The sequence below is a fragment of the Brachyhypopomus gauderio genome, chromosome 8 (assembly GCF_052324685.1).
Source record: "Brachyhypopomus gauderio isolate BG-103 chromosome 8, BGAUD_0.2, whole genome shotgun sequence".
In the NCBI taxonomy this organism is placed as follows: domain Eukaryota; kingdom Metazoa; phylum Chordata; class Actinopteri; order Gymnotiformes; family Hypopomidae; genus Brachyhypopomus; species Brachyhypopomus gauderio.
The window spans coordinates 13,098,466-13,116,819 of NC_135218.1; the positions used below are offsets into that span (position 1 = coordinate 13,098,466).

Sequence of the window (18,354 nt, forward strand, 5' to 3'; positions counted from 1 at the left end):
TCCATTGCCTATTTTACCATAGGCAATGCTCATGTAGATTTGCATGGGTTATATGACGGAAAGAATTGTATGAAAGAACTTTATGCTCATGTATGGAGTGAAGGTCCTTGTGTAGGGGCAATGGTCACGTTATTTAATGGATTTCTCTGTGTATCTCTATAATGTAGAACGAATCAAGCATAGGCACAGTGATTCGAACCAATGCGTATCGTTTTTTCGACACACGCCTCGAAGCTTCAGATTCAAGGGTAACATCACTAAAAAACTCCATTGTTTGTCCATTACTATTGTTTGAGCCACTGTCCTACAGACACAGGAGATGGCATAGATGTTTGAGGCCTTTGTTTGCATCCGAGTTGATTATGTACCTTTAGAACTTCTCATGCTCCTACTGTTAGAAGTTAAATGAATATTAACGAGAAGTGGCACAGTTCCAATGGCAGCCATGCCATGTCATAGATGGTATGGGTGGTATGCTTTGACCTCAAAGCCCTCTGAGGTCTGGCTGATGAATTCCATACATTGTATCTTTTGATATATCTATGCTTACGTCATGGAAAGAGTAGAACCAAGATCTAATCTGAACTATCTGTCATTCAGAGATAAACTCATGTTCATCTATCACATTGAATGACATTGTTAAATTAGAAGTTAAGCTTGTACAAGGAGGTTGTGAATTCTGATGGGTGAGGCTTTATTTTGGAATGCCCTAACAGGGCACAAGAGGAAGACACACCCAAAGTGAACTTTGACCAGGACAGTATCTCAGCTGTAGGGTTAGTTAATGTTCACCTCGATTTTATAATGCTTAGATAGTGATGGAACTGTTCAATGTGGGCCTGGCATCAGTACACATTTTCATAAATAAAGATTTTTCTGCAATTTCTAGTCCTATAATTTCTGTGCAACATCAATAAATTAATAAAATCAATAAAATTTGCCCAAAACGTAGGCCTAATATTTGACATTGACATGTATGTATACATGTATGTATTATTTCATGCATACAAATTGTATGATTTCTTGAAATGCACAGAAAAATAAAGTATTTTAGTCATTGGACAAACAGGGTGCAATCTCACTGACTATTTTAACAAAGACCCAAAAACCAATGTGCACTAACCGCTCACATACAACCCTGTTGAATTCAGATACTGGTGTGTTCCTGAGTCACTCTAAAAAGCATTTTAAATTAAGCTAGAGCAAGACCCCCAACACCCCAATACCGAATCCCCCCAAAAGTTATTGTTCTTGCATCTTGAACTAAAGTACTGTGGTGCTCTCGTATGATTTAATTCAATAGTCTGAAATGTCAATCATGCCTTGAAGTAGATACATTTACATATTGGTAAGCTCAACCCCAACTCATCTATATGATACGCAATTGGAGTAAACGTTCCACAATAACCTCCTATAAAATAATTTTCAGTGTGGTTATTTATCATTATTAACGTACTTTTCCTTTCCCTGCCAGTACACTACACTACCAACATTGTGACTGCCACAGCCTCAAACTGAATATGGGGATTTGATGAACAATCACAGGACGTGTCAGTCTTTATGCAATGTGAGACATCCTCATCTTTTTATCCACATGAATACAAAAGCTGAAGGCTTTCATCAAATGGAAAACATACAGGAAAAGTGTCCTGTAAGGAGAGAGAAAGGTACACCACTGATGTTCCCACTGGAGCTATGTGGTCTTTCTGCTATAATTGCTTTGAGATGGTTAATATGTAATGTAAAGATTTTTTAAAGTACCAACCCTTTTTAAAACCCAACCAATCTCCTGGGTCTCTGTCACTCCCTGCCTCTTATAAAAGTGGGTAGGAGGTTGATTCTTCCTCCGTCTGCTTGGGTCACATTCACTACGCTCTGTCCAATATATTAACTGCCCTTTGGTGATATCTGTTGTCAACATGGAGTCTTCCTCAAAAGCCTCGTTCAGCAGCCGTTCCTACACAGGCTTAAGTTCCAACTTCAACAGGAATATGCACGTCAGTGCGTACAGCGCCATTGTGGGAAACCATAGCAGACCAAGGGCATTGGGACAATATGGTTTTGCTGGAGGTCCAGGCTTAAGATATGGGATGTATGCTAGTAGTCAGAAGCTTGGCTTTGGTCTGGGCGCAGGTGTGGGGCTAGGAAAGGTACCTGTTCCCACAGTGTGGCCCCGAGTGACCGCAGTAACTGTCAACAAGAGCCTCCTGGAACCCTTGAACCTGGAGGTCGACCCTGACATCCAGGGCGTCAGGAGGCAGGAGAAAGAGCAGATCAAAGTCCTCAACAATCGTTTCGCCTCCTTCATCAGTCACAAAGTAAGGCATTTTGAACAGTTCTATGTCGTCATTCAGTGTGTACTTCTGTTATTCTCTGTCTGTCTCTCTCTTTAACAACCTTTTTATTATATCGCTGTCAATGTTTGTGTTCATAATAACCGGCACCTAATTGGTTCATATAGCAGAGGGTGAGTTATGAGGTGTTGATTAACCAATCGACTATAATCCCTAGTTAATGCGTTCCTTTACAGTTCAACCTGCAATCTCCAGTTTTGCATTCTGTTTTTCATTATGGTACCTGTCAGACTAATATGTTTACAACAGGGATGGGCAACTTCCATGATAAAGAGGGCCAAAAAATTTTCAGCACTATTATTGGAGGGCCACATGACCACGCACTTCAAATAATTGGATATGAAAGACACTACAAATTATTCTCAATAAGAACACATTTTAAATGAATTCAGATCTGTATGTTTATTGCACCAACATACATCTATTTTCTGCATATAAATGCATTAACATGTCCTTAATAAGCAACAAAGACAAAACATTTGCTTAATAAAAAAGTGCAAAAAGGAATTTGAACTCCTTCATATCAAAAAACTAACGCGTAGCGCGCTGCGGAGCGAGGAGGCGGACACAAACGCTGAGAAGAGCGAGATTTAATAAGGGGAATTCCATAGGCGAAGTCATTTGTACAGGCACGGGTCAAAACGGGAGAGCCGTCCAAGTGGTCAACAGGACAGGCAGGAGTCGTAACAGGAGAGCCATTCACAACAGAGAAAAACAACGGAGACGGAAAATACCAGAACAGCGATGACAGATAATCCACAAAACTGAACAAACCACAAATAACCGACAACGGGCGAAACACAGAGATACAAGTACACCGGACTAAACTAGACACAGCTGAACACAGTGACGACACGTGCGTGGCAGACAGAGGGAAACCAGGACAACAGACATTATTGATCTATTTGCGGGCCGCACTGAGTGAGGACGAGGGCCGCCAGTTGCCCATCCCTGGTTTACAATGTCTTGGCTCCAGTGTAATCTACATGGCAGATGAAATAACAGATATATGACTGGATGTGGAATGGATGAAGTCTACTTTTTATCCAGATGTCAGACATGTTTTTGACTTTATATGGACATAAATGTGCAGAATAATATTAGTAACATAAAAATCATTAGAGAGGAACAAAACAGGAATCATTTGTCTGCATTCCTCTAATCCCTAATGGGGACATTTCTTAATAAAGTCCATAATGTGTTGAATTGATGTCATATTTGGTCTAAGGGAGTACTAATGCATCTCAAAATCTATAGTAGAAACTGAATGTTTAGCAAAGTTTATTTCAGTTCATCGGTTATTAATGTCTAAACTGTTAAATCTGCTCTTCACCCTGATAGATGACCCAATATAAAGGGTTAGGATTCACTTTCGATCTTCAACCATTATCTCTTTATGTGCACTATAAATTTCAATAAACCTCCTGCAAATGATTTATCACATACAGATGTACATTCAGACATGTCTGCCAGTCAAATCTATAAAAGCAGCCCACACATTCTTAGTAAGGAGATGTCAAGAGATAGCATATTGCACGTAGAACTAATTCACTTGTATGAACTTGATTCCAATAAAACACACACACACACACACACACACACACACACACACACACACACACACACACACACACACACACACACACACACACACACACATATGTGCATTCATACATCCAGGTGTTTAGGACAATCAAACAGATATTTTAATGGGGATGAGAAGTGTGGTGGCAAGGTTTTGAATATATTAAAAACAAACAATTAATGGCAAAAATGGACTAATTCAAGTTACAATGACATGGAGCAATATTCCTGTATCCATGTTTAGCAAATGGTGTGGGCCAGCAATATTCCAATGATGAAACAAAGCACTATTGGAGAGTCTCCTTACAGTCCAAAGATTATACTAAAGGGGGTTTTTCCACCAATGTTAACAGAAAGGTCATAGAGTTTGGGCATAGCTTTATGTCACAAATTACCACAAGTAGCAGAAGGATGTGGTATGTTTATTTTGGCCCATAAAAAAAAAAAAAAAAAAAACATTAAAAAAATTTTGGTACCATAGTGGGGTTGACATAGGCAACGGCAATGAGAAGATGATATGACCAAGGGTTGCAGTCAATTAATGACCAAGAGGGATAGCTGTTGAGAGCTGTTGTTGAGATAAATTCTAAACCAGGAGCGATAATGAAAGCATTCTGTATAATAATAAAATAAAAGTCTTCCTTCATACAACTTTTTCAAAGGCTCAGCTTCAATAAAATTTTATTGAAGATAAAGGCAATAAAAACATTTCTTAGGAATTTGGGTGGAGCAGAATGGAGTTGGCACAAAAAATGAACCAGATTCAGTTCTGTGATACAGTTGCAAAAATATGCCTCAAATGTAGTCATGGGATATTATCACTGTGGTGACGTAGAGGACAGCGTGTGGATATGTAAAATGTTATTTTTACATAACATGCTAAAAGAGGGTAACTTTTTCTTACATAGGCATTTAAGTTGCCTAGTGCACAATGAATCCATCCCATAACCAAGCACCTTTCACTGAGTCCCGTTTCCCATGGCAATGCTGATGAGTGTTGAATTTGTGCTTACCTGTGTGCTTCCATTTAATTGCCTTCACATTCTGTTTGTTTATCTTCATAACATAACAGTTTGTACTGTGTAAACGGGGCAAGGCGAACCAAGTGTGAGAATACATAGATAAACTTACCAAGTATCAGTTGGGGGAGTTTCTGAATTGTGATTGAATTTAGAAATTCATGGTCTGAGCTGTTGGGCCTGAACTGGGAAACTGCGGTGCTTTGGTAAGAGGGACCAAAAATGACTTTTGCTCTGCTCCAGCTCACAATCACAGGTCTAGCAGCGCGGAGACCCATTCAGCAAATACACAATGCTGGAAATACATGTAAATGTAAATGTATTTCTACCCCAGGTGTTCTATCTGGAGCAGCAGAACAAAAGCCTGGAGACCAAGTGGAGCCTTCTGCAGAATGAGTCCAGCACTCAGTCCAACATCGAGGAGAGTTTTGTGGCCCACATTGCCAGCCTGCGTAAGCACCTGGATGGCCTGGGAAAAGAGAAACTCCGACTGGAATCAGACCTGCACAACATAAAGGGCTTTGTGGAAGACTTCAAAAACAAGTATGAATGCATTTAACACACACCATATAGCAGCACTTGACAGTGGTATATTCCATAGAGGAATTTTAAACTTATATTCACCTCACCTCACCAGGTATGAAGAAGAGATCCATAAGCGCAACGAATGTGAGAACAGCTTTGTGATTAGCAAAAAGGTAAAAGATAAAGTGGTTAACTCACCCTTATACAGCATTTCATATCATTTATTTTGAATGATTATACTGAAATTATTGTTTGCAGTATTTACTCAAATGACTGAGAAAGTGTTTGTGTGTGTGTGTGTGTGTGTGTGTGTGTGTGTGTGTGTGTGTGTGTAAGGATGCTGATGAGGGCTACCTCAGTACCCTACATTTGCAGGCTACAATTGAGAGCGTGACTGATGAGATTAACTTCCTAAAACAGATCTATACAAAGGTACAGTTGTATTATTATACTGCAGTGCAACCGTTTGTCATTCTATTGAGGAATGTACAGTATAGGGTTTGTTGAGTGTTATCCAGCCCACTCCATAGTCCTGTTTCCTCCATCACTTGGACAGGAGCTACAGGAGCTGGAACTTCAGATCAAAGACACATCGGTGATTGTGGAGATGGACAACGCGAGACACCTGGACATGGACGCCATCGTGGCTGAAATCCGTGCTCAGTATGAACTAATCTCCAAACGCAGCCGGGCTGAGGCTGAGAGCTGGTACAAACAGAAGGTAGGAGAAGCACCAGAAAGTTAGGGTTGTTGGTCTACTGTACATTACCACCTTTAGGCTGGTCTACATAACCACTGGAAGGTCAGTCTACATTACTACCCATAGGTAGGTCTACACCAAAGTCTGAATGGCTGGTCTATATTACTACCTGTAGGTTGGTCTACATTATCACCCGCAGGCTCTTCTACATTATTACCTGTAGTCTGGTCTACATTACAGCCGGCAGCTCACAGTCACAGGTCTACACCTGGATATTACTACCTGCAAGCTGGTCTATATTGCTACCTGTAGGCTGGTCTACATTAACACTAGCAGGCTGGTCTATATTATTACCTGTAGGCTGGTCTTTATTACCGTCTAATGGCTGGTATACATTACACCCTGTAGTCTGGTCCACATTACTACATGTAGCTGCTGACAGCTGGTCCTAACTGAAGGTGGGACAGCAATCATGTTCTGATACAGCTGGAAGTGCATGTGGCTGTGATCCTGGTCACTGGTGTCTTTGGAGCCTTTTACAGTACATCATTTTTGCATTGTGGGTAACATCTGCATGTTTCAAATTCTCTCTCTGTCTCTAAATGCACGTGTGTATGTGTGCATGTGTTTTGCGTGTCTGTGGATGTTTTCTATTTCAGTATGAGGAGTTGCAGGTGTCGGCCACTAAGTACGGAGACGACCTCAAGAGCACTGAAGCTCAGATTGCTAAGTACAACCGCAGAATCCAGCGCACGCAATCAGAGATCACTGTCATCAAGGAATTTGTAAGAGCTTCTGATCCTACCGCAGTAACAAACCCTATTCTCCTTCTCTTCATGCGCACACCCATTACCCACAGTGCCGATGGTTCCAATGGTTACAACTGTTACAGTAACAATGAGTCGATCTACATGGGTACTGTCTGTTTTAACTCCCCATGTTTCATTAGGGCTACAGTATCATTTAGTCAATAGAAATTTCACTTTCTCAAAATGCAGAGACCAAAATGCAGATACCATGCAGCATAAATTTATAAGAGTTTGCATGTTGACATGCATGTGTGTGTGTGTGTGCATGCATCTATGTTTGAAGCATACCAAATATTTAACACCCTATGCATGCTAACAGCATCATATACTGTAAGCCAGACATTTAAACCCTCAGCAAATTTGCCTTATCTTACATATATTCTTCTGCCTTCATGGTTACAGCACACTCATCACGAGGCTCAAGTCAAAGAGGCAGAGAAGAAAGGAGAAGTGGCCGTTCTGAAGGCCCAAGACTGCCTGCGGGAACTGGAGAGTGTGCTCCTGAGCACCAAGAAGGAAATGGCCCGGCAGGTGCGGGAGTACCAGTCACTCATGAACGTCAAGCTGGCTCTGGACATTGAGATCGCCACCTACAGGAAACTCCTGGAGGGAGAGGAGAGCAGGTGAGGATGAAACCACTAGTTTTTTCCATTTGCACGTTTGGTGTGGCGGTGTGATGCGGGGAGGGTGAGGGCGTGAGACGCAGGAGCAGAAGATGGCCTTCTTGATTTTCTAGTATCCAAATAAGGCAACAAAACAACGTAGTATCAAGCAGGTTGAAAAGCACACTGGCAGTCATCCTCGCAGCCAGACACACAGGTGAGTATGAAGCCCAAGGCACCGTCTGGGGCGTGGCACAGGTGAGACATTCAGCTCTGGTGGAGAGCACCTGGGGCCGAGAACAAACGAGCACAACAAGGCACGGGAGCTCAGGGTTAATAGTGATTGGGAGGCGGGCAGGAGCAGTGCGTGTGTGTGTGTTTGTGTGTGTGTGTAGTAGTGGGAGTGTCCCTTGGGTGGGGCCCCTGTGGCACCATGCCAGGTAGATATACTAAATACTGTAAAGGTACATGATAAAATTATTTTTACTATGAATATTCACTTAATTATTTTAAGATCCATTTTAAAAGAATTCTATGCTTTGATTTTCTTCTCTTAGACTGGCACATGGAATCCAGTTCAATGTTGCCAAACGGGCCCGTAAGTTCCAGTGTCAACCTCTCTCTGTCTGGCTCTGTCTTTCTGTCTCTCTGTCTGTCTGTCTCTCCCACTCTCTCAATTTCTCTCTCCACCTCTCTATCTCCTTCCGACTCTCTTCTGTAGTTCTGATATCCTCTTCATGTAGTTCCAGTAACTATAATATTGTTTACCATTTTATGTCTCTCAGCCTCGAGGTACTGGTCCTTCATGCAGGAAAGCAACGTGGTCTCATCCCACAGTCCTGACTCTCATCCTCAGATTGCAGTTTGTGATTATGGTACCACGGCTGCAGAAATGAGCTCCTCTGCCACCGTGACCCAAATCAAGAAGACCACCAAGAAGACCGTCACGGAGGAGGTGGAGCAAGCCGGGGACTCATGAAGCAGCTGGTGAAGCCAATGCAAAGTCCTCAGTCCAGGAAGAGAAAACTATAGATTACATAGTAGTTTGTCCTTTTTGAAAAGATTAACTGAACGTCTGAGACATTTGCTACTTGAAGTTATTGTTATATTAAAGAAGTAGTGTAATAGTTTTTTCATTTAGATGAACTAGTTCTGATGACAAATATTAACCGCTCACTTATTTCTAGAAATTATTTGCCCCCTGTTCAAATACCCCTTACATCATAGTGGGACAATTTGCTTCTCCAGTTTTAATAATTCTTTGAAAAAAATTTCTGTCTAAGAATTTTTTTACATAGAACAACAGCTTCCATTATGGTAACTAAAAATAAAGCTTGTCCACAAACACATATCATGGGTATTTATTGCACAGACAGACAAACAGCAGGCAGGTTGGTTGATTGGTGTGCCACACCAATCAACAGGACATCCTAAAACCACAAGCATATCACAGTAGAGACAGTGACCTTTCTTGAAATATGATGACATAAATAGATGATAGAAATATTAAGCTGGAAGAACTGGCGTGATACACACAACTTTAAAGTGCAACTCCAAGTAAATAAGTCGTCCTGCAAAGTTAATAAATAGCTGAAGCGTTACACAATTGAATATTAATTGCATTCCGATGATTGTTGATGATCACAGTGTTGAAGGATTGACTGATGGTTCCCCATTAGTGATCCTCCCACACTGTACCGTCTTATCACTGTTGGTTTGACGGAGTTCCTGCAGCGTCCTTTACTCCAGCATAGCTGAAGAGGCTGGAGTGAAAGTTGTTCCTCTGACTGGCCACACAGGCATGGAGGGGGTGGGAGGGGCTATCCCTGTCAGCAGCAGGTTTTCGATTGGTTCTTTCTGAAATAATGACTCCTGAGACAATGGATTGGTCCCAAAGACCTTTCCAGCATTCCAGATCAGTTTGTTCTGTCAGTTTGGGTGTGTTACATGTTGGCATCTATGCCTCTAGACCACTCCCCTCTCCAAACTTCTATGTAGAAGTGCGAGACTTAACAATCTAATACAACTTTGCCCTTCCTGAGGTCCCCACCATCTCCTTCATTTGGACTCTGTTGAGCTGTAGGTTATTATTTCCACACCACAAAGCCCTTAAACCACAAAGCTTTTAATCGCATCCCTGGACTCCAAGTCTTGCCCCTCCCTGACACACCCAACAGCAGAGTCATAATTTCTGCCGAGGACAAGTCTCTGCGTCGCACCTGCAGTCAGATGTGTGGAGTGACAGGACCTGAAATCAAACCTATATAGATGTAGAAAAAACATTTTCCTTTCTATTTCTCTTTCATGTAGCAATCAGTAATCTTAAGCAGAACATTAGAGGAAGAGTAAATGGAAGCAGATTTGCGGTACTCACTACTAACATTGTTGAATCTCATTAGGAAAACGCTATTTAAAATCTTGTCGCAAACCAAAATGATTTTGGTTTGTTTATAGAAGTAAGTTGGGGGGTGTTGGTACTGCAATGTGCACTTTTCCTTAGTGGTAAGTGCTATTGGGGGCATTTGCAATGCCTTCTTAAAACAGAAGAGGGAGCCTAAAGAAACTATTTAAAAGTAAGACCCGTTCATGTTTCATTTGGATTACATTGTTTAATTGTCTAAAAATGCATCATATAGTGCCTTGTACTGAAACATACTAGTAAATACAAAATAATTTGTATTTAAATGGATATTATATGCATATAATGTATATAATAACAGACATAGAGCAGCTGACCTATAAACAGTTGATTAATCATATGTATTAAAGGTAAGATTTAACGTTTTCTATAGGAATTTATAAATAATCAGCAACTCATTGATAAACCACTTTACAGTGGCTTTAGTAAAATATTTGTTTACTTTAACAACCTTTTCCAATCAACTTTTAGAAATCCTTAACATTGTTTCTGAGTTGTGATTTATGTTCCTATATCATTTAGACTTCTTTCTCACCAGGGGGCTTTGTATTGCTTAACACTTTAGGAGTTGACATGATGCAAACTCAAAATTGATTTTGAGTGGAGAAAACACATTTCAACACACTTTAAACTCGGCAGCAATTCATTGAGCAGCTATGGAAAACCGTAACAAGAGCCTGTGTGCTTGTATTGGGGCAATGTTACTGCTACCGTTACACGATGTAGCATCACGTGGATATTACAGGTGAAGCATACACACAGCAAGCCTCCCTTCAGCCCACAAACACAGAACTGCTTCAAGCATTTTTCCTTACAGATTCTGTTAAGAAGGACTGCACTGGTTTGCTGGAGTTGTAAAAATAGCCAGAGAAGGAAAACATGTGTAATGTTTCCTAGGCAGTAAGGAAAACAAACAATAATGATTATTTTGCATGTGATATGAAATACCATCTAAAGCCTAAAATAACACTGCTGGGATAGAATGGAGCAGGGTTAGGAAAGGCATAGGTTAGGAAAAAAGCATGTCCATGTAGAACATTGTCACTCTTTCACCACTGGGCAGAGAGGTGATTTGAGAGATTTATGGTGACACATGATGCCCCGAGCATTTCACCCTGTCTTAGAGGTTCCACCCTACACCCACCCAACCAGACATCAGCTGACTAAGTTTCAGTGTATCTTGTGAAATGTTAAAAAATCTCCATTAGGTTACTCTCTCTCTCTCTCTCTCTCTTTCTATCTCACTTTCTGACCCTCTCTCAGAACAAGCTTCAACAGGTTTAATCCTGCTTTCAGTGGTAACAGAAACTCTGGGGATTAGTAAAGTATGAAAATGCACTAAAGGTTAGCAGATCTTGTAATTACATTAATTTACAATGATGCAGCTCATCTATAAGAAACAGTTTTGTTCCCCAACGTCTCCAAGCTGTTCCTTCTTCTTCGTCTTTCTCCTTGTGTTCGGTCAGCCAACAGTTAAATCCCTCTTCACTGCTCATGAACAAGCAGCTAAAGAGTAGCCTGTGTCTCCTGACCAACCATGTATACGTCAGTCTCACACTATGGGAACTGAACTGCAGCTTATACTTATATATATGATTAGATTTTGTGCATAGATGTGTGTGTGGGTGTTGTATGTGAGTGTGAGAGAGAGGTAAAGGAGGATCAGACAGACAGAAATGTTGTTCAGGTGTAACAGGCTCCTGTGGGTTTTGCTCATAGTTGGATTCTATTACAAACACTGAGAGGCACTAATTCTCCCATTAACTCTCATGATATAATACCCTTCTTGTGTTTGTACACGGCAAGTGGGAGAAGTCAAATGATTTTTCAGTGAGTGCTTGATAATTATGTGGTGAAAGGCGTTTGCTAGTAATAGGAGAAGCCGTCTGCATTTTGTTTCCAGGGTTTTCAGATGGAACTACATAGGATTGAAAGTTTCTGCATCTTATCTTATAGTATCTTATAGTATGTGCTTCTCATGCCTTACTAGGTGACTTATTGTGTTTCTGTCATCCTCCGTAGGTGTTTGTTTTGCTTGAGTTCCTCTTTTGTGTGTGTGTGTGTGTGTGTGTGTGTGTGTGAAAGAGTGAGAAAGAGAGAGAGAGAGAGAGAGAGAGAGAGAGAGAGAGTGAGGAAGCCATACCAAACATAACTAGGAGCAGCTCTCTCTCCCCCACCCTTACTTTCCCTTGCACTCTCTCTCTCTCACTCTCTCTCTCACTCTCTTTCACTCTCACTTAAGATGCTTTGGGTGGGTGTGTCTTGTTCTTAACCTGTGACTAACAATGAAAGCAGGTATTTCAGCTCTCACCCAGATTCTCACAGTCCAACACTCCTCAGTTCTAATTACAATCACTTTAATACTGCCATTATAAAACAATTCTAAATAAAAATAACAACCAGCTTTTGTCAAACACAGTTTAATCAGGTTGTTTAATGTTGTCTACTTATTTGTCCATGTAATATATGGATAAATGTACTGAGACACACTGCTTAATCACTGACTTCAGGTGTTTCATTGAGTTACATTGCCACAGGTGTATAAAATCAAACTCATTGCAGTCAGCTTTTACACACGTTTGTGAAAGGATGGGTTATTCCAAAGAACTCTATTCTAAAGAAGTGAATTCAAGCACGGTGCTATAATATGATGCCAACAGTGCAAGAATTCACTTTGTGAAATTTCCTCCCTCCCAGTTATTCCATGTTCAACTGTGAGAGGTTTTATTGAAAAGTGGAAGCATTAAAGAGCCACAGAAACTATACACAATTAAATAGCAGGTCACTGAGTGCTGAAGCACATGACATGTAAAAGTTGCCAACGCTCTGCAGTAACTGCAGAGCTCCAAACCTCCTCTGGCATTAACATCAGCGCACAAACCGGGCCAAGAGGCTCGCGGGGTTCCATGAGTGTGCAGCTGTGTGCGGACCTCACAGCGCTCACAGTGCCAAGTGCATTGCGAAGCACATCACCACTGGATCCTGGAGCAGTGGAAATGCATTCCGTGGTGTGACGAATCGTGCTTCTCTACCAGGTGGTGTGATTGATGGAGTCTGGGTTTGGCGAATGCCAGGAAAACGTTACCTGCTTGACTGCATTGTTCCCACTGTTGCTTGTTGGAGGAGGGATAATGCTATGATTGGCATATGCCCTGTTGTTCCTGGGAACAATGCTTCAGCATGTGAAGATGTTTTGCAGATGTTTGCTTCTAACTTTGTGGGAGCACTTTGAATGAGATCTTTTTCTGTTCCAGCATGACTCTGCCCCAGAGCACAAAGCAATGGATCAACTGGACCGTTCTGCACAGAGCCCTGACCACAACCTCATCACACACCTTTGGGATGAACTTGAATGGAGATTTTGAGACAGCCCCTCTCATCCAACAACAATGTCAGTCCTGGATGAATGGGCAAAGATTCCCACAGACATACTCTAAAGCTGCAAAGGGCAAACCAACTCCATTTTTTTATCTTTATAGATTTAGAATGGGATGTCATCAGCATTTCTGTAGGTGTAATGTATAGGGTGTCCCAATACTTTTGTCCATATCGTGCAAATTTTGCTGGACGGAGTTTCATAGGTTTCTAACACCTGCAGAAATGCAGATAACATTGCAGAATGTTCAGTGGGAAATATTCCTTAACATGCATTACGTTAGTATCCTAGGAATGCTTGCACAATGTATTAATTGACATTAATGTCAATATAGTTAGTGTTTGTTAGTGTATCATAAGAAAGTAAGCTTAGAATGAGGGGAGGTAGTTTGACAAAATTATGACATTCCTGTGAGCCCTGAAGGTGTGTGTGAGTCTGTTTATGTACTTTACTATAAGACTTACTTAAAAGCATTTGATTCTGCAAATTATCCTTTGGTTCTGCATAGCATGTAGAGAAGCAAATTGCCCATCTAACACATTTGTAAGGTTTTCAAAACTCAGGTCCCCATCTTGTGGTGTCATAGCTGGTTAGGAGATTAAAGTTCCTAATAGATCTTTTGTGCTCGTAAACTCAACAATTTGCTTCTTACAAGCGTTTGTACAGCAGGCCAGTGGGGAATGACAGGTTGAACATGGACAAACTGAGGTTGTTTGGATGGTGTTTCCCTAGGGCAGAACTGACATTCTTGCTCTCATTTAACCACATACAAGATCGACCAACCTGTTGAGGTGTCTGACGGGCTGTGAGTGATAGGTATGCTCTACTCTTGTTACTAAGGGTGTAAGATGGGTGTTCTCCCAAAATGTCTCTTTAAAAACAAAAATCAACCTACTAAAATCAAATCTACTAGTTAAATCATCAAAGGTGTGATAACATCTGGGTTTTGTATTTTCTGCTGTAATATCTGTGACACACCCTGAGCTTCTGTGCTAAAGACTGTGTGACAGACCTTGTACAGGTGAAGCTTAGAAAGTCCCCAGAATTTGGTCCAGATGCCTGGATTGTTTAATGATCTCAAGCAAGTAGATAAAATATTAGTGAAGTCAATTGATCAGCTTGACAGGAGGTTTGCTTTTAGGAACTGAACTTGTATACTTATGTAATGTGTGTAGACCCTATTCAGTACATCTCTGTACATGTCATGTGTGTAAAACATTTACTGCATACTATACATTCTAAGAAAATGTGACATATTTGTTGCAGAACCTGACAAACTGAAGATTTAACAATAATTTGGACATACCAATCAGCAGTCAGTGAAAGCTTTGTTCAAGGTCTGTCAGGTTACTTTGCTGCTTCTCTGTGAGCAGGTGTGTTTGGGTGTGTGTGTGTGTATGTGTGTGGGTGTGTGTGTGTGTGTGTGTGTGTGTGTGTGTTTGGGTGTGTGGGTGTGTGTGTGTGTGTGTGTGTGTGTGTGTTTGGGTGTGTGTGTGTGTGTGTGTGTGTCCTTAGGTTTGTCCTAAATAAGGTGTAGACAAAATAAACATTATTCTCAATATCTCAGGGTACTAATGAACTGCCTCATGCTGTGAGGGTTCAGTGCTGTACAGAGACAGTACCGCTAAACTCTTACACATGAAGTCATTGCATGGTAAAAAAAAATAAAAGCAATTATAAATTATTGCCAAAAATAAAAAAGGAAAGCCTTTTCTGTGCAAATAAGATGTGGGTTGCATACGTGAAATAGTGAGTTTGTTCATTTGCAGATGTGAGGACCACTCCCTGCCAGCTGGATGTGACTCCCTGCCCCGCCTCCTGCAGCACGCTAGCTCCTCCTCTCACTGAGCCCAACACTGCCCCACCCCCTGCAGGACGCTAGCTCCTCCTCTCACTGAGCCCAACACTGCCCTGCCCCCTGCAGGACGCTAGCTCCTCCTATCACTGAGCCCAACACTGTGCCGCCTCCTGCAAGATGCTAGCTCCTCCTATCACTGAGCCCAACACTGCCCCGCCTCCTGCAAGACGCTAGCTCCTCCTATCACTGAGCCCAACATTGTGCCGCCTCCTGCAAGATGCTAGCTCCTCCTCTCACTGAGCCCAACACTGCCTGTTTCCATTAGTCAGACATTTCAGCACTACTGATATATTCTGCATATATGTTTAACCAGAACGCATGTGTCACTCCGTATACTACTAGTTTGTGTAGGTCTTATACCTGTAACTCAGTGTACTACTGTTTTGTGTAGGTCTAATAGCTGTAACTCCGTATACTACTAATTTGTGTAGGTCTTATACCTGTAACTCAGTGTACTACTGTTTTGTGTAGGTCTAATAGCTGTAACTCCGTATACTACTAATTTGTGTAGGTCTTATACCTGTAACTCAGTGTACTACTGTTTTGTGTAGGTCTAATAGCTGTAACTCCGTATACTACTAATTTGTGTAGGTCTTATACCTGTAACTCAGTGTACTACTGTTTTGTGTAGGTCTAATAGCTGTAACTCCGTATACTACTAATTTGTGTAGGTCTTATACCTGTAACTCAGTGTACTACTGTTTTGTGTAAGTCTAATAGCTGTAACTCCGTATACTACTAATTTGTGTAGGTCTTATACCTGTAACTCAGTGTACTACTGTTTTGTGTAGGTCTTTTTATTTTTTCCCACTTCCCATATTGCTTTATTTGATTTCATTTTGAAAAGTGTTTATTCTAATTTGTTACTTTCATGACTATGTATGCTGCTATTTTAGACAGGTATTTCACTAAATGTAGCTTGAACCTTACTTGGCTACATGAATACATTTTTAAACTAGAAGAAGATTAGCATGGTTTTCCCTCCTGCTTTAGAATTCTGTCAGAGTGAGCAGGAACTCGCCCTGTCCCTGGCCACACCCACATAGCCCTGGCCACGCCCACATAGCCACAGGCAAGTAAACACTGACCATACTGTCCTTCGATTACCACTGTTTTTTTATGTGTGTGCCTAGGTGTTAAAGCAGGTCTGCTGGAAACCTGCACTGCACAATACACACACACACACACACAGACCCACACCCACATCCACATTCACACCCACACCCACCCACACACACACACACACACACACACACACACACACACACACACACACACACACACACACACACACACACACACAGCCACACCCACACAGCAGGGCATCAAATCATTTCTGAATGCAGGGAATGCAGGACTACACACCCTGGAGTAGAGTGAAACACTGCTGATTGATGACTGGTTTGTTTCTGTGAGTGCAAGGTGGATGTGTTGCAATAAATGATGGTGCTACAAGGACTCTGCGCTGCCACACAAATGACTTTCTAACTAAGCAATGGATTTGCTGACATTTTAATATTCATTCTCTATTAGTACAGGAAGTTTGGTTTGTTAGAACTATGCCTTTAAATGTGATTTTGTGATTGCTATATATTTTTGTAACCTGATGAGAAGTGCCTCTTTCAAATCACATGGGATCAATTCTCTCAAACAAACAAAACAAAACAAAAAACAGCATAAAGTCTTACTGAACTGTAGCCCGAGTCGGCAGGCTGAGTCTCTCTAAAAGTCCAAATATTAACATCAGGGAGAGTGAAAACAGTGTCTGGATCAAAGCTCACTTTGTTACTGTCTACAGGAAGTCCCACACTGCCACACTGAGTGGTTGCTAAGCAGAGGGAAACAAAACATCAACAGCACATGCGGTCATGTCTTTATCCAGGACAGGTCTAGTCAAAAACAATCACTTACATAGACATGCTTATTCTCTCTCTCTCTCTCTCTCTGGTTGGGTCATATGCCATAATTCTAACACTAGGTAATGCTGCATGCTGACAAGTGTGGTGGTAAGATAAATCTTTCTTCCTACATTGTCTTACAGTGTGTCAGGTTTCTGTGCTGTCTGGTCGTTCCCACTGAATATTGTTTAGATTTAAAAAAACAAAACAAGCAAGAGAAACAAATAAACAAGTCAAACAGGAACACGGAGGATCATGTGATCCTGGCGTGGGATTCTGGCACAAACGTCAGATTGGCTTGATATTATCTCTTTTTCACTCTTGATTCCTGTACTATGGGCTGTGCAGCAGCTGTAGGTTGCTATGGTAATGACCACCAACAGCCAATGAGCTCCCATCACCACATTGGCACAGTCCTGAGAGTCAAGTAAAGTTTGTGTTATGCAGCCTGCTACCCAGAATTCTCCACCCTCTCCTTCGTCAGAATTTGTAAATCTGCTTACGCATGTGTACGTGTGTGTGTGTGTGTGTGTGTGTGTGTGTGAGAGAGAGAGAGAGAGAGAGAGAGAGAGGTAAAAGAGGATCAGACAGACAGAAATGTTCAGGTGTAACAGGCCCCTGTGGGTTTTGCCCATAGTTGGATTCTATTACAAACACCGAGAGGCACTAATTCTCCCATTAACTCTCATGATATAATACCCTTCTTGTGTTTGTACACGACAAGTGGGAGAAGTCAAATGATTTTTCAGTGAGTGATCGATAATTACGTGGTGAAAGTTTCCTTTTTGATAGCAATGTATGTGTATGCGTGTGCATGTGTGTGTATGTGTGTGTATGTGTGTTTATCACTTTTGTGCACACAGTGCATCACTTTCCACCTTTTTGGTGCTTCTATTGTGATAATGTAGTACGGTCCTCATCAGGTGAGAGTAAAGTACCTTTTCTTTACCATGAAAGGAAGTGCGTGGTGGCTGGTGTATTTTAGACAGTAATAAATCTGTCATGTTCAAATCTTGCTCTCTGCTAGAAAGAATGGACTATGTAGTAGACAAACACACACACACACACACACACACACACACACACACACACACACTCACACAGACTTTTCACTCATTTAATTTAATCCTGCATAATAGTTCAATTCTTATCACTAACACAGGTTACAAAAATCTGATGAGGCCTGTTCCTTACCAAACCTAACCAAAGA

At 41.4% G+C, this 18,354-nt stretch overlaps 1 protein-coding gene across 1 annotated transcript; it reads left to right on the forward strand.

The window, feature by feature from the left end:
• Positions 1–1,919: 1,919 nt before the first annotated feature.
• Positions 1,920–8,665, forward strand: LOC143522237 (keratin, type II cytoskeletal 8-like). Its single transcript, XM_077016043.1, has 9 exons — positions 1,920–2,318; positions 5,292–5,500; positions 5,595–5,655; positions 5,819–5,914; positions 6,039–6,203; positions 6,842–6,967; positions 7,394–7,614; positions 8,151–8,191; positions 8,379–8,665. The coding sequence occupies exons 1-9, from the start codon at positions 1,920–1,922 to the stop codon at positions 8,570–8,572; spliced, it is 1,512 nt and encodes a 503-aa protein (XP_076872158.1). The 3' UTR covers positions 8,573–8,665.
• Positions 8,666–18,354: the final 9,689 nt, after the last annotated feature.

Excerpts from the sequence above, each read along its gene's own strand:
- LOC143522237 (XM_077016043.1), top strand. The coding sequence starts at position 1,920 with ATGGAGTCTTCCTCAAAAGCCTCGTTCAGCAGCCGTTCCTACACAGGC. Across the intron at positions 5,501-5,594 it reads GTGGAAGACTTCAAAAACAA|GTATGAAGAAGAGATCCATA; the intron begins GTATGAATGCAT and ends TCACCTCACCAG. Across the intron at positions 7,615-8,150 it reads CTGGAGGGAGAGGAGAGCAG|ACTGGCACATGGAATCCAGT; the intron begins GTGAGGATGAAA and ends TTCTTCTCTTAG.